Source organism: Athalia rosae, chromosome 8 (genome assembly GCF_917208135.1).
Source record: "Athalia rosae chromosome 8, iyAthRosa1.1, whole genome shotgun sequence".
NCBI classification, from domain to species: Eukaryota; Metazoa; Arthropoda; class Insecta; order Hymenoptera; family Athaliidae; genus Athalia; species Athalia rosae.
The window spans coordinates 618711-644713 of record NC_064033.1 but is presented as its reverse complement, the minus strand read 5'-3'; the positions used below and the strand labels follow the sequence as shown (position 1 = coordinate 644713).

The 26003-nt window shown below is 46.0% G+C and overlaps 2 protein-coding genes across 8 annotated transcripts in view; both read left to right on the top strand.

Annotated features, from left to right (window-relative positions):
• Positions 1-345: 345 nt before the first annotated feature.
• On the top strand, positions 346-5434 carry LOC105683846 (venom dipeptidyl peptidase 4). Its single transcript, XM_012396770.2, has 12 exons — positions 346-595; positions 1523-1789; positions 2292-2366; positions 2441-2493; positions 2565-2761; positions 2858-3027; positions 3105-3208; positions 3344-3822; positions 4003-4297; positions 4372-4566; positions 4663-4823; positions 4924-5434. Exons 1-12 carry the CDS (start codon positions 581-583, stop codon positions 5238-5240), a joined length of 2328 nt encoding a protein of 775 aa, XP_012252193.2. The 5' UTR covers positions 346-580; the 3' UTR covers positions 5241-5434.
• A 5472-nt stretch (positions 5435-10906) lies between these two features.
• Positions 10907-26003, top strand: part of LOC105683857 (inactive dipeptidyl peptidase 10) — a 31015-nt gene continuing 15918 nt past the window's right edge. For 2 of the 7 annotated variants that reach the window (XM_012396798.2, XM_012396796.2), the window contains exon 1: positions 22914-23558. The gene's annotated coding sequence lies outside the window, so the exon portion shown is untranslated. Of the gene's footprint in view, positions 12172-22913; positions 23559-23727; positions 23748-26003 lie in introns of those variants that run through there. The other 5 variants (XM_048659549.1, XM_048659548.1, XM_048659550.1 and 2 more) reach the window with 5 other exon arrangements.

Sequence of the window (26003 nt, the reverse complement as noted above, 5' to 3'; positions counted from 1 at the left end):
TGACCATTGCGGAAATGGATCGAATGCACCCTTAGATCTGGAAGTAACTGAATAACTGGGAAAACGTAAAAAACACACCCCCTAATTATTCACAGATCATCGCACCCTTCAACTTCTCACAGGTGACCACGTTTTCCGGGTCATTCCGGCTGAACCAAGGATGTATACACGAAGGAGGATGCCCCTCACACCGCAATGCTATCAGCCGATTATTGAGAGCGCGTGTTTCTTGTAGAGAAGACGATAAGCTGTTACAAACGTCTTATCCTTATCTCATCAAGCATTACCAACCACGTCGTTTCCCTCTCCCTTTTTTCTTGATTTTTTCCAGGTGACCGTGTACTCGATTCAGATTTCCTGCAAAGTTGAATTGAACAGTACTCGAGTCATTCGTACCTATCGAACTTTTTTCATTTCGTGAGCTTTTTTTCGAATGTATGGCGGTGACTGTGCGTTGTGTTTGAAGAAGCGATAGGATTGATGGGAATGCGAAGTTTCATTCGCCAAAAAAGTGCTGACAAAGGTCTACCGGACCCGATACTTGTTTTCTGAGCCCAAGAAAGAAGAGGAATCCTAAAGAATGACGACGAGAGCGGTACGTTTTACTTGTAACATACGTACATCGAGCATCTTTTCGATTCGTCGATTACGTGGCAACAAATTCGCAGACTTTGAAACCCCACGCAAAATTATGTTCATCTTTTTTATTTCAATATTTCATATTCAATTATAAAGTTCCATCAGCATGTGAGAATACTCGAAATACCCAACGACCGCCCTCCACGTTTGAAAATACATTAAGAAGTTCGCCGTTTCACGAGGATGACCAAACCATTGGCAGACCCGTATTATCAGGGCCAGAACTAGGTATTGTTCATGAGCCTCGATCTCTGCTTTGTCGGGGATTCGGTTCAGAGGTAGAGAAACGCGGCCAAATTTCTGTCAAATTTCCATTTCGTTGAACTGATGGTGGGCCGGCGGAGGGGTTGTGGGTATACGGAGGATAAAGAGGGTGGGAAATAGCGGGGTGGCGATGGTTCGCCGGAGGCTCAACCTTTTGGCGTTGAGATTCGCGAAGCGGTTCCTGAAGGGAATTGAATTTAAAATTTAGGCCGTCTTTGAGAACCCCGCGGGCCGCATTGACGCGAAAAGCTCGTAGCTATAGATCTACCTAAGGGTGGGTGGGGTGGAGAGGGAGAGGAAAAAGTTGGAACGGTAGAGTATCCGTCTGTGAGGAAACTATCTCAATTTATCAATCACCTTCCACACAGCCTTATTTGTCACTTTCCACGGCGCCAAGCTTCACGATACGATGCTCACGCTGCTGCGAGCTAAGAAATCGCGGCGAGAAGAAACCCAGTCGAACCGATATCCCCATCTCTTCCACCAGATTTTCCAAAATTCGATTTGCGAAGCAATTCATTTCCGGTACGAGAGAGCCACCGGTTCCTTCGTCGCACATATGAATATGTTTCTCTCTCTCTCTGTTTTTTTTTTTCACAAATCTGTTCGCTTTTTGCAGAAATTTTTTGCCATATTCCTCGCGAACATGGCAATTTTAAGTGCGTTCGGCCGTCCGGCGGAAACGGAGGTGGACGGTAAGGCGGATGATGATCTGGTACCGGTTACTTTGGAGGATATTTACTCCGGATATTATTCTGCCAGCGGTTTTAACGGCTCGTGGATATCGTCAAACGAAATTATGTACAGAGACGGGGCTACCCGAGATATCCACAAGTTCAACGTGGAAACGCTCGAATCTTCGTACTTCCTCAACGCAACGGTTCTGGTAAATGGAAAAACTGCATCAATAAAAAGAAAATTGATGACAAGTTTGTTTAATCAGAAAACTTTGATATACCGGCAATCTCTCTACCGTTGGTCGATGACTCGATAGCTCAGATCGCGTAATTCCACACCTGATAGTATCCGGTTCATCGTATATCTTATTGAGGCGACGGTCTAACGCTGAGGATTACGGCCACCACCGATACATTGATATTGATATTGATAAAACGGTGAATTTATTGTCTCGAGGTATTGCGGTGTTATGTCACCAACTCGATCGGTTGGATACGCCGATGGGACTAACGATACCTGCCGACTGACGCTTCCTCAATATTTCCAAGCTTTCATGAAACGAATTAGATGCTAAAAACGTTATAAACTTTTTGAAATAATCACGCAATCAGCAGCTATGACCTATTCACTAGACGAGTGACCGCTGATTCTGGGTTGTACGATGAATTTTCGTCTTCGATGTAATCGAATCTTTTTTTTTTTTGACATAGAGCGCCTGGAATGGTACGTCGTATTCAATTTCTGCAGACGGCAATTATGTCCTTATAGGTCATTCATCTATTTCGGTGAGTTATGATTTAATCCGGAATTTTTATCGTTCGTCTGACTGAAAAGAAAATCTAATTCACCAAATAATCAGGGATTCAGACACTCGGTATGGACAAAGTACGTCGTCTACGATATCGCGGAGGGGTAAGTGAGACCAGGAAAAGTCATACAACTATCGTATCCGCGGGTTTGTTAAACTTCTGAAAATGGTTCAGGACTTATTTCGAGATTGCCGGTGGTGAAAATCTTCCTCTAGCCACGTGGGCACCGGTGGGAAATGGTTTGGCTTATGTCCTCGACAATGACGTATACTACGGACAGATTTCTGAAACGGGGGTGACCGGGAGGCAACTGACATTCGACGGCGAAAGCGGCGTCGTTTACAACGGTGTCCCCGACTGGGTCTACGAAGGTTTTTCAATTAGGATACCATATCTATGAAAAAAAAAAAAAAATGATTGGCGAACCGCTACGGAGTTCAAATAAATTAATCTTATTTCTGACACAGAGGAAGTTTTTGGCTCCGGAAGCGCTCTGTGGTTTTCGCCGGACGGTATGCGGATGGTTATCGCTTCTTTTAATGATAAGAATGTCTCGGAAACTTTATACTATCACTACGGAGAGCCTGGAGATCTGGATTACCAGTATCCTCAACAAGTTTCCATCAAATACCCAAAGGTAGTTCAATTGTCTTACGGTCAGTTTTTGTGAAAATTTGGAAAAGCGAACCCAAAATTCTTCATAATTATTACCAGGCGGGAACTACAAATCCAATCGTGAAACTGAGCCTCGTCGATCTCGCCGCCACCGACTCGCTTTCCTGGATGGATTTGCCCGCCCCAGAAGACGTCGTTGGCGAGTACGTACGGACAAGGGTGGACTCTAAATTCGAGTTCATTGGGGAAAAAAGTTGATCCGAGGCTCGAAAGTCATAAAAAGCCTTGATTTTTGTCACACGATAGTCGAGTTTGAGTTTGTTGACTTGTTTTTCCAGGGACCACGTTATCTACACCGTTAGTTGGTTGTCGAACTACGAAGTGGTTGCTACGTGGACGAATCGTGTTCAGAATGTTTCCCAGTCAGTTTTGTACAACTCCGCAACAGGGATACCCTCGAATATCCTTGAAATTCGAGAAATTGCCGGTTGGGTTGAAGTTCCAACGCCGATTTACCACAGCGCGAGTTCTTCTCTACTCCTCTTAAAGTCTCAGGATTCCGGAACTTCCGACGGTGCTTTCGCGCATCTCACCAGATTCACCCGGAACGGTCTGGTCCTCGAAAATGAAACTGACCTCAGCCCGGGACGACTCGCCGTCGTCTCGCTGATCGGGATCGACGACATCAACCGGAGGATCTACTTCCTCGCTACCGGCGACGGTCGACCGAGCGAAAGAAACTTATACTACGTTCCGATAAACGCCGATGGTAGTGAAAGTCCAATTTGCGTTTCGTGCAACTTCGAAACTCCGGAAAGTAAGTCCGCATTTGTTTGACTTCGTTGAAAAATCGACGCTTCCACGACCTCGTGAAAAGATTCGCCATTCCAGTTATTTCCAATTAGCAATTCGGCCCATCGACTTTCTCGATTCAACGTGTGCCTCGCTAGAAGTTCCATCGTCTGTCATTCCTTCTTTGATTATTATTTCTTTTTAGAAAATACCTGCAAGTACGCAACGGCAAGTTTTTCCAAGGACAAATCGTACTACGTGTTGACTTGCTCAGGTCCTGATCCAGCTACAGTTAGAGTATACAATTCTACAGATCACTCGCAAATTTACTCTTGGCAAGAGAATTTGGCTCTCAGAGAGAAAATCAGTCTCGTGCTGAAACCCACCGTAAAAGACATCACCGTTAATATCAACGGTTACGACGCTAGGGTCAGACTTCGTCTTCCCCCAAACCTCGACGAAAACGACACCAAAACCAAGTACCCCATGCTCGTCGAAACGTGAGTCGTTATTTTTCCCTTTCCATCGTTATTCGCTGTCCAAGAAAACGAAATTTTCCGCTTATTCTGCACAGGTACGCGGGACCCAACAGTTTGAGAATTACGGATAGCGGAAGTTACGGGTTTTACAATTACATGTCAACAAATCGAAAGGTCATTTGGGCACATATCGACGGCAGAGGAAGTGCTTACAAGGGGAACAAAATGCTATTCGAAATTTACAGGAAATTAGGAACCGTCGAAATCCAGGACCAGATCGATGTGACTAGGTGAGCGAAAAGTCGTTGCTCAAGAAACTAATCAACAACAAAAAAGAAGAAACGTGAAACCAATTCTTGATCTTTTTTTTTTCTTGCGATGTACAGACGTTTGCAAGAAACTTACGGATGGATCGACGCTGATAGAACGGCAATATGGGGTTGGAGTTACGGTGGTTTTGCTTCTACGATGGTATTAGCGACAGATCACGACTCCGTCTTCAAATGCGGAATCTCCGTCGCGCCAGTAACGTCTTGGATATATTACGGTAACGATAAAAAGTCTTCGACAACTTTGATTTCTTTTCTGTTTTTTTTTTCACTCCGCGAAGCAATCGCCGATGATCGATCGATTCCTTCCAATTTAAGATTCGATCTACACGGAACGTTACATGGGATTACCGGAGGAGTTTGATAATCTGGAAGGTTACGTGGCGAGCAACGCTACTGGACTCGTAGAGGGTATAAGGGGTAAAAGGTACATGTTAATTCACGGTACGGGAGATGACAACGTTCACTATCAGCAATCCATGGCGTTGGGTCGCGCCTTGGCCGCCGCTGACATCGAATTCGAACAAGTATCTTACACCGACCAGGCTCACAGTCTGAGCGACGTCTCGCCGCACCTCTATCACACCATGGATAAATTCTGGGGCAAATGCCTCCAACTTGAAAGCATTTATTGATCGATCGATTGAATTCGTACGCGTAGGAATCGATCGAATCATTTTTTCGTTGTCACGAATCTCCTGCGCTGTCGTCCTGCCTGCAAAAATCCTCACCACTTAAAAAAAACTGATGTCAATTCCTGATCAGAGTTTCAAAGCTGACATCGAGCTTTTCGTAGATTATTGGTTGATTAAAAAGGGATGCAAACGACGATGCGTCTTTTTTCAATAATATAAAACCGGTAACTTGTCCAAGTTTTCATCCGATGACGGTATCTCCCATGGACGAACGCTGACGGTCAGTCACGTAGACAAGGTGAGAAGATGGGTCGAGGTGAGCGTAATTATGAGTTACCTGGTTGGCGTGTCCCGAAGGCATCAGTCAGGCGCCTCTTACCTCCTCTATCCGACCTCAGCCGGCAGGACGAACACGGTGTCGACCTATAAGGGTGCTTTTTACCCAAACCAACCCGAGTCAGCCTCGTCTCGCGTTGCCTCAACTTCCATCTGGCCTCTCTCTCTTTCTCTCTCTCTCTCTGTGGTGCATGTCGGGTTTTAAATAGCCCTGAACTACGACTACGACTGTACGCGATGGAATACGGCGATGGCGCGGATTCTAGTACGACCGCTACGAAGACCCGCAACAACTTTCCGCAGGGCAAAGCAGCAACAGCTTCTGCGGGTCGTCATCAATCCAACCGACTTATACGTTGCGCCAAGAATCGAGCCATCGAGTAACGCAAATGCAACAGCCAAAGCGGCATTGATACAGTCGTCTGTTTGAATTTATGCAGTCCTCCAAATCGATCGACGACCTGCATCGTACCCATGATCGTTCAACGGAGATTGGGTTCGTATTTTGTTGTTTTTTTTTCTCTGCTGTTTTTTTTTTACACTTCATCCCCCGAGAGTTTGACATGAAAAGGGCATTACTCCGTAGATGAAAAAAAAAAAACAGAAATTGGACGTTCCCCTTCTGTTCTTCGCTTTTAATCTTCCGCAGCACCGGATCGTTGTTTCGCATTCTTCTACCTGACGCGTTTCGGTAAGCTAGATCTCTTTTTGCTCGTTTTTATTTTGAAAATGAATACAACCGGATGAAAAAAAAGTCAAAGAACCAACGTTACCAAGAAAAAAGAAGAGTAGGAGAACTGTACGAAAAATCCAAACGCGTTGCATTCGTGCAGAATCGTTTAACCAACACGCGTATATTACCTGTATATACCCGGTACAAATACTCATCACTCGTCATTGTCTCGGTCTGTTCAGGAAAGGGGTAAACAAAAGGTGGTCTATTTCTCGGTGTCGGTGGTACACCGTACGTATAAAAGCTGGGGTGTACAACGCCATCCCCGTTCCTCCCCATTGTCACGAACGCCAGCTGAATAGATACAATGGCCACGGTTGTTGCCGCCGGGGGGTTCGGCGCTTCTGCTTCTACTTCTACTTCAATTTCTACTTCCATTTCTACTTCCAGCGCTACCGCTACCCTTGCTCCTACTTCTACTTCTACTTTTGAGTCCGCTTCTACGCTTCTACGCTGCGTAGAGTCGACGCAACGCGTTGCGTACTCGTGTCTGGAAGTCGTCCGTATCTACCCTCGGCGTGTGCATGCACATAAACTACAGGTAAACTCATTTTGCCACCGTATAGGTAGGTACGTCTTCCGCACACTTGCGTACAAATGGTACGCTACACGATGATGTACGAACCAACACACCGTAGTAATCGTATCTGCTGAACTACCCCCATTTGCCCCACACCCTCCCCACTACTTCTAAAACACTGCAGTCTAGCGTTAGATAATGATCTCTATGATTCAGGAAATGAACTAAACTTTGACTATAATGATAGCAGAATACGCTGTATTACGTAGACGATCTTGGGGTGTATAATATTTGTACATTGTTCGATGTTCCCCCAGTCAGATTTATACCCATCGGTGTGGAAACGTCGTGTGGAATAAGCGACAATGATCCCGCGATGTCTTTCGGACACATTGAATTGGCAATTCTGCTCACGGATCGAATTGATTTCGTATTTGATTGTTCGCTTTTCGTTAATTTCGTCGATGTGAGAAAATGTCGTGAAAAAATCCAGTTCTTCAGCGATCGTGGTTTTTTAAAACATTTATGTCTCAACGTAACCCGATTTCCATGGGCAAAAATGATGAAGGATCGACCGAAAAAAGTGAACATAAATTAACAGAGATCTTTCCTCACGCTAGTTTGTAATTAAACAACGTACATCAAACCCGCATAGAAACAGAAGAGAGAGAAATTTGAATTTTCATACAACCTTGATTCTTCGCCTCGTGTTTCCTCGCGGTTCTTATCTCATCTTAACGACTACAAATTAATAGTTTGAGCAAAAGAGAGAAAAATAGCCACCGTTGAGATTCCGTGAAGTTTAGAGCGCGGCGGTGATACCGAGTGTTATTTGAAAAGCGAATGGATACGCTTCTTCCGGTCAATCGGCTACCACGAACTCGACAGTGGCGTTCACTTCCGTTTCTTATAATTCTCATCGTCTATACCGTTGATCAAGATCCTTGTATGCAGATACACCGGGCTGAAATATACGTATCCTCGGGATAATCGAATATCCCACTTCCATCCCTTCTCCCTTACGCGAATCTCCTTCTTTTACTCGACCTCTTCGGTCAACGATTCCTCGAACAAATGTCTCCCCGATATACCACACCCGACGCAAACGACCGTTCGAACCACGTGTGTTCGAGTAAATTCCAAATCTGAATTTTAAACCCACCCCATCCCTCTGCCGTGGCTCCTATCCCTTCGCGCGTTCATTTCTCCAATTTTTTCTACTTTCGATGCCCCTTCTCCCCCCCCCTGCCCCGAGAAAGGGTTCGCTCGTACTGACTGGTATTTGGCACGCAATCACGCGGGGTTTTCGCGAGGCAGCGATTGAGCCTTCGGGGTCAGCGGGGGGCAGGGGGTGTAGGGTTTGCGTTGCAGCGCCAGGGAAAGCGCCCCCAAAAGTAGTCGATGGGTTTCGGGGTTTCGGGGGCGGTCGACGTCGTTGGTATGGCGGCGAGAAGCACCTACCCACCTGCCTACCTGTTCTCTCCGACGTAGTTAGACACGCGAATACGTACCCACACGCCGTACGAATATAGTTGGTAACGTACTGACGTCATCGCCGACCGTCCGTATCGCTTACGATATGCTAAATATGCACGATGTTTGCAGAAACGAAATTGGCAGTCCGCGGAAGATCCCCACCGATCCTTTTCCTCTTTCTCACTTCGAACCTCGTCCTGAATCCATGGAACACCGTAGGAATATCTTTGCGCGCTTCTCGTTCTCCTTGTTTCGGAAACGGAGGAAAATGTCGGGAGGGCAAAGGGGGGGGAAAGGGCATCAATCAAGCATCGAGAAACTTCCGCCAGCAGCAACGTCTTGATTTTCCGCAAGCTATGCGCAATATTCATGGAAATCAAGCTAGTCTAGCTGCTTCGTTCTCCTGCTGACTCATTGTGCTGCAGTGTTGTTATAACTGTATGGAAATTGATGTATGTGGGATGTAGAATGTTCGACGGCAATCGTAATCTATACGTAACGGGTTGATGGATTTTTTTTAAAAACCGTACATACCATCGAAAATTTCACAAAGGAGAAAAGAAAAATGCGAGAATGATAACCGAACCAAATGTAGGGTTGTAAATTAGGTTTCAACCTAACGAACTGCTAAATTTCAATCTTTATTGCAGTTCGTTGATTAAAATAAAATAACAAAATCGAAATTGAAGGAATAAACTAACATTATCGTTCATCGATGTCGTGTATCGAAACATTATCACATACTTTATGGCGAAAAGGAGTAGAAAAAAGAGGGAAACAATCCAGGTCAAGGCTACCGTACGTGATCCTACTTGGGATGAAAATATCCTCGGGTAGAACGAAAATCCCGAGGAATAACGTTTCAGGGATCAAAAAGAAAAGTTACAATTGTATCGAATTTATGTAGTTTATAGGTATAGTTTTCTTCGCCGAGAACCAACTGACGATTAAAATGCGTGAAATATCCGTAGGCCGAGGGCATATCTAGGCGTATCGTAGCCCAACGCTAGAAGGGTAAACGTGAGATTCCGATCTTGGAATTAATCGTAAGTTTTCCGAGCAGATCTAGGGGTGGTGCGTTCGCGAACGGCAATGCTTATTTATTTCGTATATTACGTCCGGCGAAAGGTAGCAGACCTTGAAAAACGGTAATGAGGAAGGCCCACGCAGAATTTACCAAAAATTTATTGCTCTTTATCGCTTGAAATTTTCTCTCCATTTTTTTTTTATTTATTCCAGACGATCTTTTATTTCGCTCAGTTTCGCGGAATACGCCTTTACGGTCCTTACAGTCCTCGGTGTCACACATGTTTTTCACACACGTATGGATGGGTCCAACAACCCCCGAGTGCCAAATTTTCGCCCCGCGAATCGCGCACGTCTGCGCAATCGACTGGGACGCGTCGCGTCGCGAAATACAAGGATATATACGAGCTTACCGTAACGAAACCCCGGCTTGCCCCGTTTCTTCGTTGTCCTGGCCTCGCGTTCGTTTCATTCGCGAGAAATACACACGCCCGTTCCTCGTCCTCGAGATCCCGTTGCAGAACGTTGTCAATTTTTTGTTTCCCCTTCGATCGCTGAAAACCGTATTTCAAAAATTTCACGAAAATTCCCTCACTTCTAGCTGCTCGTCATCGATCGTAATTTGAATCTCCAACGTCAGCGAGGAAATTATTAAAAATGATAACGATACGATGCGATAACAACTGCTGCTTATCGCATCGCCTGTACAGGTAATCTCCAGTGTAAATCCGAATACAATATCGTGCGATTAAAAAATCGCAGCGCAACGAAAAAGTATAATTCCCCTCGCGATGTAACCCACGTTGAAACCGGCAGGACCTCACGTGAGTTGCCGATGTGGGCACCGCTGGACCGTCGGCGGAGCAGGATATACACGCGTATACTTATAGATCTAGGAAATGGAGAAAAAGTAAAACGAACACACAGAGTGTAAAAAAAATCCCCCTCGCCTCCGCCGAAAAGAAAAGAGAAATGGAAAAGACTAAACTGGAAAGAGAGCGAAATTCCAGAAGAAGAGAGGCGAGGAGGAAAGGAACGTCGGGATGGCGGGAGGGTTAAGGTGGAGGACGAAAGGGAGTAGAAGAGGAAGAAGGTAGGAAAAGGGAATGCGAGAGGGATGCGGGGGTGGATATTTTATAGTGGGGGTGGAAAGAGCCGCCTGAAGCTGCGGCGAAGGTTCAGTGCCGGCGCAGTGGCCGGGCCGAGATGTCCTGCGCCCCCGGAATTGATGGTGATCGCGGTTAGAGAACGTATAATATCCATATTAAATAATATATGGTATATATATTTTACACATAGATAAACAAATTATTACCCCCTTGTTACGAGAAATATTTGAAAAATCATCGAGGCGAAGAAGGAGAAAATTAAAAAGGACACTAGAACAACAAATTTTAGGATTAAAATAAGATAAAAAAAAAAAAAACAGAAAAGGAAAAAAGTAGTTGAGAAAAAAATTACAGAATCAAAATAAATAAATTAGGAATAAAATTGCAGATCGAAAGCAGTCGACGGCCTATGTGTACCTGTACATGTAGGATAATAGTATACACACAATTGCAATTGTAATGAGAATGACGTAGGAGAAGAAGAAAAGGTAAAGAAAAAAGTCATGAATAAAGAGACAAATAGGGGTTGATTGTCAGGGTGCATTTGTTACGCGAAATACAATGACGGAAAAATCGAAAGCTTTTCATTTTTTGTCAGTAAACCGAGATGAGACCTGACATGTAATGAGATGTGTAATTTTGAGTACATCTAAAAAATTTGATTAAAAAAAAAACACCGATGATCAGTAATAATAAATGTTAAGAACCGTGAAACACAGAAAAAACCCATAAAAAATTAATTACGATCTACGAAAACCAGGAGAAACAAAACGATCTTCTGTAACAGTGATATTTATTTGATGAAATTAAGGTTTTGATTTTCTATGGATTGTGAACGACCGATGAGGAATATATATCTACACATGCGACATACGTAAAAGTGATTTCTTCGCAAATATCGTTACACGTAAAAAAAAAAAAACGCATTTATTTGTGATTCGGTTTTTTCATAAATATAAATTGATTTTCAGCAAGACGAATCAAAAGCCGTTAACATATAAAATAATATATCAATTGAGTGAAGATTTTCCATCAGTTTGAAGCGAGTAAAAAAGAAAAATATTTCAATTAATGGAATTGTGCGAATTGCGGTTCCAAAAATCTGTGTCATTCTTGTTGATCAATTTTTCTGTTCCTTTCTCGAATTACTTTCTACTGTCGCAGATTCATTTTCTTTCAATTATTTATACAAGTGATTCTATGGTATAACAGCTAGTGCGCACTGGTGTATAAGTTAAAGCTCCTGAAACAGAAAAATCAAAAAGCACACAACAGATTAACAAATTACAAAAAACGAAGCGAATACGAAACAATTAATAATTGAAGGACAAAACAGTGTGTAGAATGAAAATTTTGTAATGGCGTGTATTGTCGTTACTTGTGTCCCGCATTGAAAATAAGAGAGGGGAGAAAAAAAAGTCGAAACGAAAAAATACCGATAGACGACCGAACCTTGTAAAGCTATCTACGACTCTAGTATATGATCTGCAGAAGACTCTGCGTGGCACCCAACAGCTAACGATCATAAACGGGAAAGGGAAATAAATTGTATTACCCAAGGATCAAAGGATACTACGGCAGCATCCAGAGACCGCCTGTGAACGGGGGGGCGGGGGGATGCGGAGGAGGGAGCCATGCCGCCCGGGCGAGCTTGCTTTGAGCCCCCCACGATTCTTGCGCTACCCCCGGTGGTTCCCTGTTACTCGGAAATACTGAACCACCAGCTATAAGGTAAGCGGGAACGGTCACCGAATTGTTACCCATCTTTTTATATAATTTTCAATTTTTTTGTTGTCAATGTTTTTTTCTTCCAATTTTCCCCAATTTTTCCCGAGAAAGTTCATCGAAATATCTCGAGTGTGGGTGTCACTCGTCGAGCTGGCGGACCGGAATTGCCGAAAAAAACTCCGAAGAATTTTTCAATGGCGAGTGATTAAAAAAATCCTCGCGCAGGGGTGAAAATCAATGGATAGATTTGTTCGAACATTTCAAAAATGCAAAGCTGAGCTCCCGTAACGTCGGAAAAAAAGGAGGATATCGTTTTACGGTCACAGCATTGTTTTAATCCAGCAATCGGATGATAGAGAGAGCGGAGAGAGAGCTTGCGATCGTCACGTGATTCGGCCGCAGTAGGGGGTTCGCGTGTACGTTCGACTGTGACGATACGCAGGTGTCCGTAAGTATTGAATTGCATTAAATAGTGCAACAGCAGCTAGACGACACAGAACTATCTGGGGAAAATCCGTGTAATAGGTGGATGAACCGGGTGGATGATTCGGAGCGCTATGTGTGTAATCCGGTAGAGAGCATGGCTAATTCCCTCACTCGTGCAATTTTAGGTATTCCCTGTGTCACGGGGAATGAGATAAAGTCACCGTCCCTGCGATATATCGGCCGATGCAAATGGAAATCCATTCGGAAAACCCGAAAGCTCAACGCCGTCGTGTCCCCCGTCCGCGTATCGGGCAGACCTCGTCGCGTGGTAAACATTTAATCGCGAGAGTGCGAAAAGCTCTGCGCGCGATTTCCTACGATAGAGAGAAGTAGCTGGCTGAAAGGTACGCTACACATACCAGTGTGGACGAGCTGAGGAAGCAGCCACTCGGGATTCCGATTTATCCAGAAATGGAAAAGATCTTTTCCTCCCTTTTTGTTTTTCCCCTTTTTTCCATCCCCTCCCCCCCGACGACTCGGTTTCCTTCTCTTTGAATGTCAAATAACGAATATCGTGCGGCGAAAATGTGCTTTATTTGGTAGCGAGCGCGGTGGTATAGTTCCTCGAAATTAGTCGTCCGATGGTCCTTTGTGAAGCTCGTCGATTCTTCTCTCGGTCCGAGTGAATCTTTAGAACTCTGTGATAAATGTGTACCGTGACACATAAATATGTATACGCTAACACATAGGTGGGTAGGAGGTATACGACGGATAGACAGCTCTTGAATATACCACATGTACCTATAACTGAAAGGAGTGTAATATACGCGGAACACTTTGCAGTTGAGTGAGCAGTAACGCTGTTAGGTAATATCACACCCATTAGATTTGCATTCACCGCATTTATGCGCATATCTTCATATTTCACATCCCGATCTGCTAAACTCGCTATTCGAACAACGAAATTATCGCAATCTCCTCGTTGGATCGGAATTACCGAGTCGATCGAGCTTTCGAAAAATTTAGAACGCCGTTACTTTATTTTTTTTTTTTTTCTTCATTTCTTCCTTCGATCGCTCGGCGGTCGATCGATGTTATTTCGACGATACCCGGGCGGAGGGATTTACTTTATCCGAATTTAAAGAAAAATTTCCAAATTCTTCGGCCTCCGCGAAGCTTTTCGTGCGATTTCGGTCGAATCGATCACGTCTCGTTGTCGGAGCACGGGATAAATATGGTATTCTCACACGGATCTGCAGCGGTGTGGTGGAAACGTTCGGCTGCGGCTGCATTGTCTCGAGACTGGGCGTCGCGACGTCGTTATTATTTTAAGTAGGTAACGGAGTTTGGCAGAACGCGAACGGTGCAGCTGTTTCTGAAAGCCAGCAAAACTCAGCCCCCATGGCTGTTTGCAGGGGGGTAGTTTCAACCATCCAGCTAGTTCGTAGCTTTGGCCGTGTTATTATACGCTGCCAAACCAGACTACGATATCGATTACACCGCATCTCTTTTCTATGATCTTATGTACGCGCTAGCTCCGATGTACCGATACGTGTTTGCGTGTATATACATATATAAGTGCGACCACGAGGTTCTACGCGATATTTATTTTATTTTTGTTTCATTTTTGCCAAGTTGCGAACGTCTACAATAAAAGTATAGGTAGCGGGTACATTTCGCGGACTTTTATTGAATTTCCAATACCCGCAGGTACATCACTTCTCGTGTACTTCTAATATCCTCTCTCGCTATTGATAAATGCTTCGAGCTACGTGCCCCACCGGTATAATATGCACCAGAAAAAAAAGCACATTCCAGCGAAAAAGAAAACTAAAAATCACCAAAATTTGCTGGAAAGTCAAGCGACGGATCGAAAAACTTATTTCGCTCAACATTTCGCTCGCCGTTTCTTCGGATCTACCAGAGATCTCGAGTCCTCTTCGTACTTGTGACACCCACAGATGTTCACGGTGTGTCGGTATATCCCTACCATCCGCACCTGTACACAATTCCAGCTCCAGTTCATGCACCAGCTGTTTCTCCTTCGTTATACACGTATAAAGTCCTCCCAGCTTGTATCAACCATACCAGATCTGAGTAAACTCAGTTACAAGAGTGTCTCTCACGTAGGTATATGTACCTTCGGTTAATGCTGGAACAAATATAACTATACTCCTTTTGCCAGAGCCGCGAGTGAATGGTACATACCTATGTGAAAGCCCGGAGAAGAAAACGAAGCGAGGTCTGGTCGCTAGCTGGGGTGATAAAAAAAAAAGTCAAAGCGAGCAGAAAACGATGCTGGAAAAGAAAAACCGAACGAGCTGTTCTCCGATCTTTTTTTTTTGGTCGTCGTAAGCGTTTTATTTTTTTTTCAACTACCGTATTGTGAAGTTTATCAAAAATTCAAGCAGATCGAAAAGGAAATCGAATCGACGAGGTATTCGCCGAGCTGGTGTAGTTTTGTTTTCTATTTTTTTGTCAGCGATAACGAACGAATTCGCGAAACGCACGGGGGTATTTTTATCCGCGTTTAACTTGCGGTGGATAAAATAGAGAAAATGAGAAAAATAAGAAGGGAGTGGAAAAGTTGAGAGAAAAAACACAGAGGGAGAGAGAGAAGAAGAAAAAAAAGTAAGGAAAAAAACAGACGTGGATACAAAGAACGGGAAAAAGATGGAAATAGAGTGAGACGAAGAAAAAGATACTGCACAGAATGGATCACGGGCGGAAGAAGAAAAGAGATGTAGAACGGGGTGAAGGGATGAGAGGGCAGGGGAGGGGGTTGATATCGGCGGAATAAAGGAAGACGGCTAAAACTGAACAAGTTGGATGCCAGGGATCGATATGACCCCACCTAACCCCCTTATATACGGCTATGGCTCCTTGAACCCCTAAGAAAAAAGCTCGCACCCCCTCTCCTCCCTCGCTCCAAGATTTTACTACGAAATACTCGCACGTGAAAGCGTACGTGTATAGGTGCACCACTCGTCGTACATATTCGCGGAAGATGCACAATGCGCCCCGAAGAACGAACAAAGAACAAAGTAGATGCTCGACGAGAGCGTCGCTTAAGAGAAAGGAAATTTTAATTCCGCGGCCGCCGCGGATCCGCTGCTCCTGCGGTGTCTTCGTCCGCCTCGATCTTACAGTTGCGAAATTCGCACGGCTGCAAACGAGATATTGTTAATTCCGCGACGACGTATAACGCCGCGTGATTATCGTCATCGCGATAGTTTCGTTAGAAATTGATAGTAATCAAAGGTGAGCGAGTTAATTGCACCGATTGCGAGATTTTGGGGTGTCGCGAGGCATCGCGACGAATCAACCGACGCCTTATCTCCCTTCTTCTCGCTATCTCTCTCTCTCTCGGCTCCTCTATCCGAGTATACCTCGTGTGGGGGTATAAAGTTGACGAGAAATCAGAGAGCGGAACCCCCGTTACCTCGTACCCTCCACCTAGGACCAAACCGAGACGGGATACCGGAAGATCCTCCGGGGAGAACCGACGACGTTTGGCTCTCGCACCCCCAGCAATCCCAATTAGACGTCGATATCACCTTCTCCGATTTACTTTCGCTCTAATTTCGGATCGGCACTAGCCGTCGCGTTGAACGCGTCGACGTACAGAGGGTGGTCCCGAACAAAAAAAAATTCACCGAAAAAATGTTATTCCTATGCGTTACGTGTGCAAGCTGCGAAGTTTAGAGCGTGATTGGTGTTTGGGAGACGAGGATATCTCGTTACTATTTCAGATATACGACAGCTCGTATCATGACCTCGTGAAATTTAATCTTTCAGACATACTACACGTACGTGTAATAAGTTGGCAGATGTCGTAAAAGTAGGTGAAAAAAAAAAAGAAAAAAAAAACGAAAAAGTGATGGAACTTGCAAGTTTTTCTCCCCCTGAAACAAATCAGCGAAAAACGTGGAGTTGTTCGATTTGTCGTGACAGCAAATTTTTTTCCAACCCAAGTCGAAAAACTACCGGGTATAAAATTTTATTCGTAAATTCGGGAGAACCGGACCCTCGCTAATGTTGAAAATTCGAACCTTCCACCGGATCAGCCTCGACATTTCTCGTCGTATCGGCGACACACGGAATAATTTCCTGACGCGGAGAAAATTGGAGAAAAAAATTTACCCTATCGAAATTTTCACGCCCTGGGAATAAATTATCAACGAACATCCGCACCGAGCTTTTTCCTCGGGTAGATTTCTCGCAGGTTTTTAAAATCGGACGCGCGGATGATATACCTTATCCTCGCGTATAGGTGTACCGTGCACGGTTCGCTTCTTCCTACGGAACCACGAAAAGCGGAAAACTCTCCTGAATTATTAACGGATCCGACCACCTCGGCGCCCTCGCCGCTTTCGCGGATTTCTCACCCTATCCACAGTAGACACACGTATACGTGTACGATACTCATTCCGCGGAAACACTGGGTAGCTAAAAATCGACACCCCTATGGGGGCCGTCAGCGATCTCGGGCCGAGGAGACGTTAAATTTTCAACGGCAACTGTAGCAACCCCTCGATCATCGACGATGTGCGGAGGGTTAAATCGAACCCTTAAAAAAGGGAAGAAGAAGAAAAACAACTCTTCTACCCAGCGCCGCTTTTCATTCATGAATAATTTCAAACGCTTTTCATCCGGCCACGTACGATGATATTGGAATCGACTCGGACGCGTTGTTTCTCTTTATCGAAATGCACATTAATACGTTGAAATTTTACGCGGAAAATTTTATCAATGTCAACGCCGCGTTACGCGTTCCAGAAAAAATGGACGTGGTCCCGAGTCGGAGGCATCGGAAACCTTCGAATATTCGACCTCCCTCGACCATCGCTGGCGGTTAATTTTAATTGCGACGAAGCCGCGTAAGTCGAAAGTCATTTCGCGAGTAGGTACCCATCTTCTCTACGTAGCCGAGTTTCGCCGGAGGGCAGCTCCGGCAGTCGAATAAAGCTCGCGTTGGTCTCTTTGCGAGGGTGGTGGCGTGTGTAATGTAAGGAAGGACGGCTACCTCCTCCGCTCCCCATTTCCTCCGCCTAGGTATTACAAAAACCAAGGCGCCGAGGCCTAGTTTTTGGCTTTTCGTTTTTCCCTCTCTCCCAGTTTCGTTCGCCGTTCCTCTCCGCTATCCGTCCGATCGTCCGAAAGGGAAAATTCTCGCGTAGAAAAGGAACTGAAAAATAGAATGGGAACGGGGAAAGGCTGCGTACGGTAGTGGGAGGGCGTCGCGACGCCCGAGGGCTAATTACGGGCCGGGCTTGTTTTAACGCTCCTCATTTGAATAAGAGCCGACGTGACCCCTGCACGCCCTGCAGACTCTCTCTCTCACCTATAGAAAACACCCGATGAAAACCCCGCGGTCGAAACGCGAAATTCTCCTCCTTCCCTCCTTCATTTTACACTGACAAATTTTTTCGCCTCTCCGTCGTTAATTATTGCGTTGAATAAACGTCCCGAGCGTTCGACCGTCCGCGAGAAGAATGTCCGAAATCGCAGATCTGAAACTCGCGGGGCCGCGATACCGTCTTTTTATCCCGCGTAACGTCCGTTTGGTTTTCGACCCTCCCACGCGTGACGTCGAGTCGAAGTGGAGAGGAGAAATAAAAAATTCGTCAACAGTTTTCCGGCTAATTATCATCGAATAAGCTTCGCGGTACGATCGAGCTCGCGACGAGTGTCGGTGTAGTACCCGGGGGTCCCAAAGTAGCGTATACCACTCGAATCGTCGAGGCGTTCACGAGGAGTCTGCGAGACGAGCGTCGCGCTGGCGTCACCCTGCTGAATTTTCGCTCCTGCAAAAAGTGGCGGCGCTTTCATATCGGATTGCGGCGTTGAAAACGCGTCGCCCGAATGAGACGCCGCACGCGCGCGTCCCCCGACGATTTTATACGTGTACTTGCGTAGGACTGCTGAAATATCTCTCACGGTGGGAAGGAAATTTCGCTAATTTTATATCCACTCTCTCGTTCTCCTTTAGCTTCACTTTTCTTTTCAGATCTCCTTCCCGTCATTTCATCTACCCACTTTCTTCCATTTCATGCCCCCGAACATTCCACCGTCATCACGTTTAACCCCTCGGAGCTGTTAATTCGTCGTCTAATTTTCCCCGCTCATTTTTTATTCCCTTTTTCCAATTTGCTTTTTTTTCTCTTCCTCGCCAACTTTATTTCTCTAATTTGAAATTTTTACCTCGCGCAGGATTTTTCTATTAAGCTCGCCGAGATCGTCGTGTCGCCACGAATTCAGTATTTCTGTAAAAAGTCCGAACGCATGAGGTGAATTTTGAAAATTCCGGGAATGTCAAGTCGAGCGGCGTCAATTTTGAGACATTGTCTCCTTTTTTCTCGTCAATTTTTAGGGGCGCAGCAGGTGCACTTTGTATGCAAGAGTTACATATGTTATATACCTATGTATATATAGACCCATCTACGTATCCTTCGTTCCAAATTGAACTCGGTTCGCTGCGCGATAGAATCGGAAGATTGCTCAACAAAGCGGATATAACTCCTATTCGCATACAAGTATATACCAGGCATGAATCGAGGCTGCGGAATTTCAGGGAAGAATTATATTGTACCGGCTAAAAGTACGCGGACGTACTCCATACCGTACGAGGGTGATAAAAATTTGAAAGGTTTTTATTTTTAAATCGCAACAACTGCTGCCGAGAATCGAAGCGAAGCGAAGATACAGGTGCCACATGGTCGATTAATTCGATCGCGACTCGAACGAAACTTTTTTCGTAGCCGGGAGACTCCGGCGAATCCCAGAGGAGTCGGCGATCGAGACGAGCGATCGGATGACGTCGTACGGCAGCAGCACCACCTGCAACGGTAAGAAGAAAAGCTCGATGACGGCCGGTTTTACGCCGAGGGGGATGAGAAAAAGATGATATTGCCGCAGAGTCCTCGATATATGCAGATGACGAAGACTGAATATAAAGTGACCCCGCAGCCAATTCAGCTCGGCTTCCATCCCCCCATCCCCCTCGCCACCCCCCCGAAATCCGGGATTCCCTTCCCAGTCATCCCTTGCGCTTCGTCCACCCCCCCCGTCCGTGGACCCCGGAATATTCAATCGTCCTTTTCAACTCTGCAAATGCGAATCCTCGCAATCCCTCCGGCTATTCCTGCGTCACCGGGCGCCACTTCCTTTTCGGCTAAAAGCTGCCCGAGTCACTTCTTCTCTAACCACTTCCGATTTACTCCCGACTCGCCGGTTCGGTAATACCTACTCGAGTATACGTATACCTATACCTACACCGGATTCCGATCTGCAGTTTTCAACGGCTGAATACATTTAGCCGGCTGAAACTCTTGGTTAGGGATCGCGAGGTGGCGTCGATAGTCGCCGGCGAAAATCGTCGTTCGATCATCCGATTAGCGGGGGTGGAAAAAATTGGTAGCGACGATCGGCGGCCGCTGAGTCGATGACGAGGCGAGGACACGCGTCACCGGTCCCTGCGAAAAGGGGGGGTTCGGAGGGAGAAAAAGGGAGAGGAAGAGAGAAGAAGGGCCAGGGGGGGTGGGGGGGGAGGAGAAGAGGTCCCGGGAAGTCGGGGGAGGCGCGGGTCGACGAAACCGTGTTCGAGAGCAGAGACTGCGTGGGGTAGTAGCTGCTTCGCTATCGATCCCAAACGCACCACGTATCTCGGGTGGGTTAAAGCTACCGGCACACAGGCAACGGCGGAGGTCCCCAACGGGCTCGCGAGACCCCTAGGCTGAGGTGGTGCGCGGAAAAACCCCCCCCGCCCGAATACTCCGAACTCCTCGATCCCCCCCTCCCCCCCGGGTTAAAGGGGATGTGAGATCTTGACGTTTCTCGGTCGCAAGATCAACCAATGGGAATATTTATAGAAAAGGTTTGAAACTTTTCCAACTAGTTCCCGTGCGAGCGGAGAATTTCGAGATCGACCTTTTTACCCGAAAGCTCGAACGCCGGGGCGTTCGAACGCGCACGCGATTATCCGCGACGTTCTTACGACGAGATGCGGGCGAAAATCGACTCGAAACGCGTCTCACCAAGTGAAACAGAAATTCACGGAGAAGCGAATCCATTCGCGTTCGCGTCCGTTTGCATTTTCGCCGAAAACGCACGACGTCTCTTCACACCGTTCGTCGACGACGATCATCCCCGTTATCGAGGGTTCGCGATTTTCGCACGGGGAATACGTGGAAGTAACGCGACGCGACGCAACGAAACGCACCCATCCATCCATCCATCCATCCATCCGTCCACCTGCCCACCTACGTACACCTGTTTGCAGCGGTACGGCGGCTTGGCTGGCCCTGACCTAGGATCCGGGAGGGCAGCCCGGTAACCATGGAAACCGCAACCCTCACCTGGGTAAGGTGGTATGCCCGAGAGAGAGACGGGGGGGAGGGGTAGGGGGAGGGGAGAGTAGGAAAAAGGAAACGAGCGAAAAAAAAAAAAAACAGGAGTTCACCAACGCGACGAGAGAGAGACTAAGAGAGAGAGTAACCGTCGCGGTAGTACGTATTCCTTGCACTCTCTCACTTCGACTTCATCCCCATCGATTCCCCGATCCCTCCGCTCATTTTTTTCATCTCGTTCTTCCGTCAACCCCTTCGTTCCAATCGTTTAAAAATCCCTCTCCCATCTTCCCCCCCCTGCCAAGGTTACTCGGTTAAGCAATCGCCGTTGCGCACCTATAGGGTCACCTCGATCTCGGCCATCGATCCCCCTACGCCGTACAAAGTCTATGCGTATCAAACTTCCGGTCACCAGAAATAACTTGTTACTTAAAAGCTTTCGGTTTTTATTGTTTTTTTTGGTTTTTTGGCACCCATTCTCTTTTCCAAAACGTACCAAGTGTATCGGGGGTGTAGCGCAAGGCATCCTGCGGTATACGTAATACTTTAAAGTGTTTCGCGGCTGATTAATAGCGCAAGGAGAATTCCCTTCCAGCCAACGTTATACGTATACAAAACCCTTTCTCACACTCGCCTCTTCGGCGAAGGGGGGCGGGAGGCGCTTTACAAGCGTCCGCAAGCTAATAAACCACGCTGATAAACCTCGCGCTACCCCCATCCCTCTCCCTCCTATGACGGTGTATCGAACGATTGTATTTTACGAGTTATAAAATGCTAATTACTCCGATCAACCCGAAACGACGAGGAATCGGGAAGGGGTTCGGATATCGTTTGTTCGAAGCGTTTTTTTTTTCTTCCTTCCCTCCTTTTAGCGACGAACCCCCGATCGAATTTATATCGTAAAAATTGACATCGATAATAATCGTCGAAAGAAAGAAAGAAAAATATTACCGTTGATTTTCTACCTCGGCTGCACGATCTCTCGTCGTCTTTTTTTGGCGATTCATTTGACAGGTGTTACGGAGCGCGAGGTATCGGAGATCTCGTCGTCGGTACCGCGGCGGCGACCGGATAAAGGGCACGAGTTTAAGCAAGCGTTGAAAAAAGTGACGGCAAACCGAATCCCGGAGGTTTGAAAAATTCCAACTGCAGCTGCGGCGAGTCCGGATATGGGCACGTAGGTACGCGTTCGATTCCCGTATCCCGCGATCGTTCGTCAACGGGAAGTGCGGTGCGGAGGATGGGGTACGAGGAGAGAAACTCTTAGGTCGAAGGGGGGGGGGCGACGAGGAACGGAGGAGGAGGGAATGTTGAATAAATACTGCATTGCCGTAGAAATTTATTGGCAGCAACGCCACACGAAACGATCATATCTATAGGGATGAATGTACGTGTATCTCAGCGATACATGTTCGGTAATCTCGTACACTCCGAGGGTACCTTTTCCCCCGCTCACGCATCGCATATCAATATGTAAATTATTCGTCAATAGTTTTATCCTAGGGGAAATTTATTCCTCTCATTATCCACGTAATCGATCCCGAGAAGACGGTGACGCCGCTAAGGTTCCGCAAGCCTGTAAAATCTTCATGCGCGGTGACGATCGTCGTTCGAGTTTCGCACGTGCGAGATCAACGGAGTCGCCCGCTCTTTCCCGTTTGGTTGAAGAGCTTTTTAGTTTTTTTTCAACGGAACAGACGGAAAAACACGCGAAATATTTTTATAGAATTCGGAGCTCGCGATCCGGATAAAATTCCGCCGAGGTGGAAAACGTCCGCTCGATACGCGATGATCCAAAATAAAGGAGACGTTCGCGCGAACGACGAACGCCATAACGCATCTAGGTATAATATGATGATAATCATAAAAATAATAATAATGATAATAATAATAATCTTGGAACGCGTTCAGTTCTGCGGTAGAGACAGAGAGCTGGCGATGTTGGCTATTTTTGTCGAATGTCGCCTAGTGTCGGAGATGAGACCGTTGGAGATCAGGTCCAAGATACAGATACACATTCCGAAATATTTACCGGAGTTTTGATATATTTTTGATTTCATTTGCGTAGAATTGAGTTCAGCACGTGCGAAAAATTCACAACGGACCACGTGGTCGGCTCACGAAAAGTTATGTTTCTATTTACAAGCTTTGAAAAGATCAGTACGATTTTGGGCACTACTCGAAGAGGTGGGTTTGCGCAAAGTAGCCGAGAATACCGAAAGTGTTCGCGTCGAAACTGCGATTAGAAAGTTGAAAGCTATCGAGACAGGTTGAAAGTGAAAAAACAGACGATTACTGGAGTTCGTCCAACCGAAAAAGTAGAATAGGAAAAAAGAAGGAGCGGAGAAGAAGGTGAAGATGAAGGTCATTTTGGAGTAACGTACCCTCGAGAGATCGATAAAACTTGTAGACGGTATAGAATTACTACCGACTGTCGTTTTTATAAGTTCAGAGTGCAGTGCAAGGTGTTGAAAAGGTTGACAATTTTTTTTTTTCTTCCTACTAGAAAAAAAAAAGATTCGAAGGGGAGTCTGACGAATGACGTGTTCGTCCTCTCTGCGGAATCGAAGCTTCGTTTTCGACGGTCTTTGAAAGGATTGGATATCTTCGGTCAAGGTAGTTACCTGAATTTTAACTGCAAATGCACAGTTTCACCTCGTTCCCCTTGAACAGACTACGGTGTTGAAAAAGAAAAACTCAACAACCAAAATAACCAAAGCGACTCCAAGAGAATCACGTTTACGATCATCCCTGGGATGTGGTCATTCGTAGGGCACAACAGCTGTGTCGGTCTGTCTCTCATTTGTAAGAGGATTTATTTAACTTCGTTGAAACGATTTACTCTCATAAAATGTCCCAGTTGGCGGCGTACGCCTTTTTAACGACCGAATGCTCACCAAAAAAAAGCAGACGGTGTTTATCCCTGTTTTGAGTATCCTCCGATTGTCAGTAGGACCGAAGTGCAGAGGATAACGTCTTCCACCGATCGCAAGGATAAAGAGAGAAAAAAAACGTTCTTCACCGTGAGCCGCGGTAGATAACGCGACGGTGATAATGGTAGCGATTTATTAACATTCCAAGTAGATGTCTCGGTATTAACTACGTTCTTCTGAAGGGAATTACCCAGTTGCATGGCGCCATAGAAGGAATCCGACTATAAAGCGAAACGACGGACGATATCTGGTATGATGGATACTTCGGCCAATAATCGCGCGAACCGCAAGGGGATGGATACACCCCCGGCAGGGTCGAGCGTCGTCATTTATCGAAAAGTCTACGGCGAACGAAAACGCTGCCAAAGAGTCTGACGAAAGACACGATTATAACGGGGAGAACGACGTTTTACAACGAATTCGCGATGTGGGTCGATATCTCCGATATCCAGTTGTACGTAAATTCCCATCGAACGACACGTGCCAAAATCTTACGTAAAAAAGTATACAATCCAGTGTGATTTTAATCACGAACGAGATGTCGAAAACTGCGCTTCACATTTTCTGCATCGACACCTGATTTATATATATCCGAAGGAAGGAATATACCTGCGACGATCGAATTTATTCCGAGCACGTTTCACCTTCGAAATTTCAATTCGCTTCTGTCAAGAGAATGAATATTTGAAACTCGAACGATTTTTTCAAATTTTCCAAAGAGATCCTCCGCCGGGTTTCATCTGATTTCCTTATCATTTTATCTCTTCGAAGGAAAAACATTTAACCAACTGTTGAACGGTTCGTCGTTCAACCTCATTATTTTCAACGTGATTATCAATGTTTTTTTCCCCCAAGTATTCCCTCGCTCTCCGTACTTTGGTCTATCCACTTTTCCATTTACCGCCATCGGTCCGCAGGTTTTCACCCAAACTCCGACATGTGTATATACCTAGTCTCCGCGGCGTTTAGTCAGCAGTTTGAGAGCCTGATAATTAATTACGCGTCGGGGTATACGGTGCGCCCTGTATATCGTTCATCTTCCGTCACCGAAGTGTAGGTACAACGTACGTGTATAGGTGTTCGTTGGCGTATGGTTATTTATACGAGTATGCGCCATGCCTTGCACAGGTATATTCGTCCGCACCGCTCTTTATTATCCCTCGGGAGTCGATTTACCTCAACCGCTACCCCTCTCCTATCGCCCTGCAACCCCCCAACTCCCAGGTAAACCCGGAACTTTTTATTCCCTCGATTTTTTCCTGGCAAACGAATTTTCCCAAAAATATTTCTGTTCCTCCAACCACTCCGGTGAAGACACACGACGACAAATAATTTTTCGCACCAGCGATCCAAACTTTTACTCGGTACGCACCTCAATTTGCAAGTAATCGAATGATCAAGTAAACCGATTCGTCGAATTTACGGCTGGGACGAAAGATGGAATGAAAGAAAAAGAGAGGCAAAAAACGAGTGCCCCCATCGAGGTGCACGGTCCGCTGGTTTGTACGTAACGTCGGATCCCGGTAACCGAGTGAGAGGCGTGTGGAAAAAAGGTTCGTCTAACGGGACGAGGGGGTAAAATGACGCGGAAAATGATCCCCCGGTTATCATGGACAACGAAGGGCCGAATGAGGGTGGAGCAAAAAAATACCTCGAAGGAAAGCTCAAAACTTTACGTACATAGAATAGGCGACGAGGAAGAGTAGGTACAGTTTTTTGGAAGACGTCGGGGGTCCTGATTTTTGGCCACGATTCGCGAATCGTTACAGGGAGATTCGGGTGGTCCTAAATTTTTCATTCTCGAGGCATTCTACGACGTTGAAGGAGGTGAAATTAATGCCTGAGAGTCTTTGACGAACGTCGCGACGTACCGTTGCGCTGGTCGCGCTGTCGTTTGACGTAAAAATATACCGCGTTGCGTGTTGGTAACTCGCTGTTTAAGTCAGGTCCGCGGCTACCACGCGAGGTACTATAAACGTCCAGCAATTAATTCGGAACAGTCAGACCTCTGGAATAAGCCGGAAGTCACACCGGCGGAGCCTTCCACTTTCATATCGCGGGACGGGGGACCTTGGGGGAAACGAAACTGAAATAGAAGCGGCGTTTTTTTCCACCTTTTTTCGACTCT

Bases quoted from the DNA above. Each gene is read 5' to 3' on its own strand.
- LOC105683846 (XM_012396770.2), top strand. The intron at 1,790-2,291 runs GTAAATGGAAAA...TTTTTGACATAG, and splicing joins TCCTCAACGCAACGGTTCTG to AGCGCCTGGAATGGTACGTC. The intron at 4,824-4,923 runs GTAACGATAAAA...TTCCAATTTAAG, and splicing joins AACGTCTTGGATATATTACG to ATTCGATCTACACGGAACGT.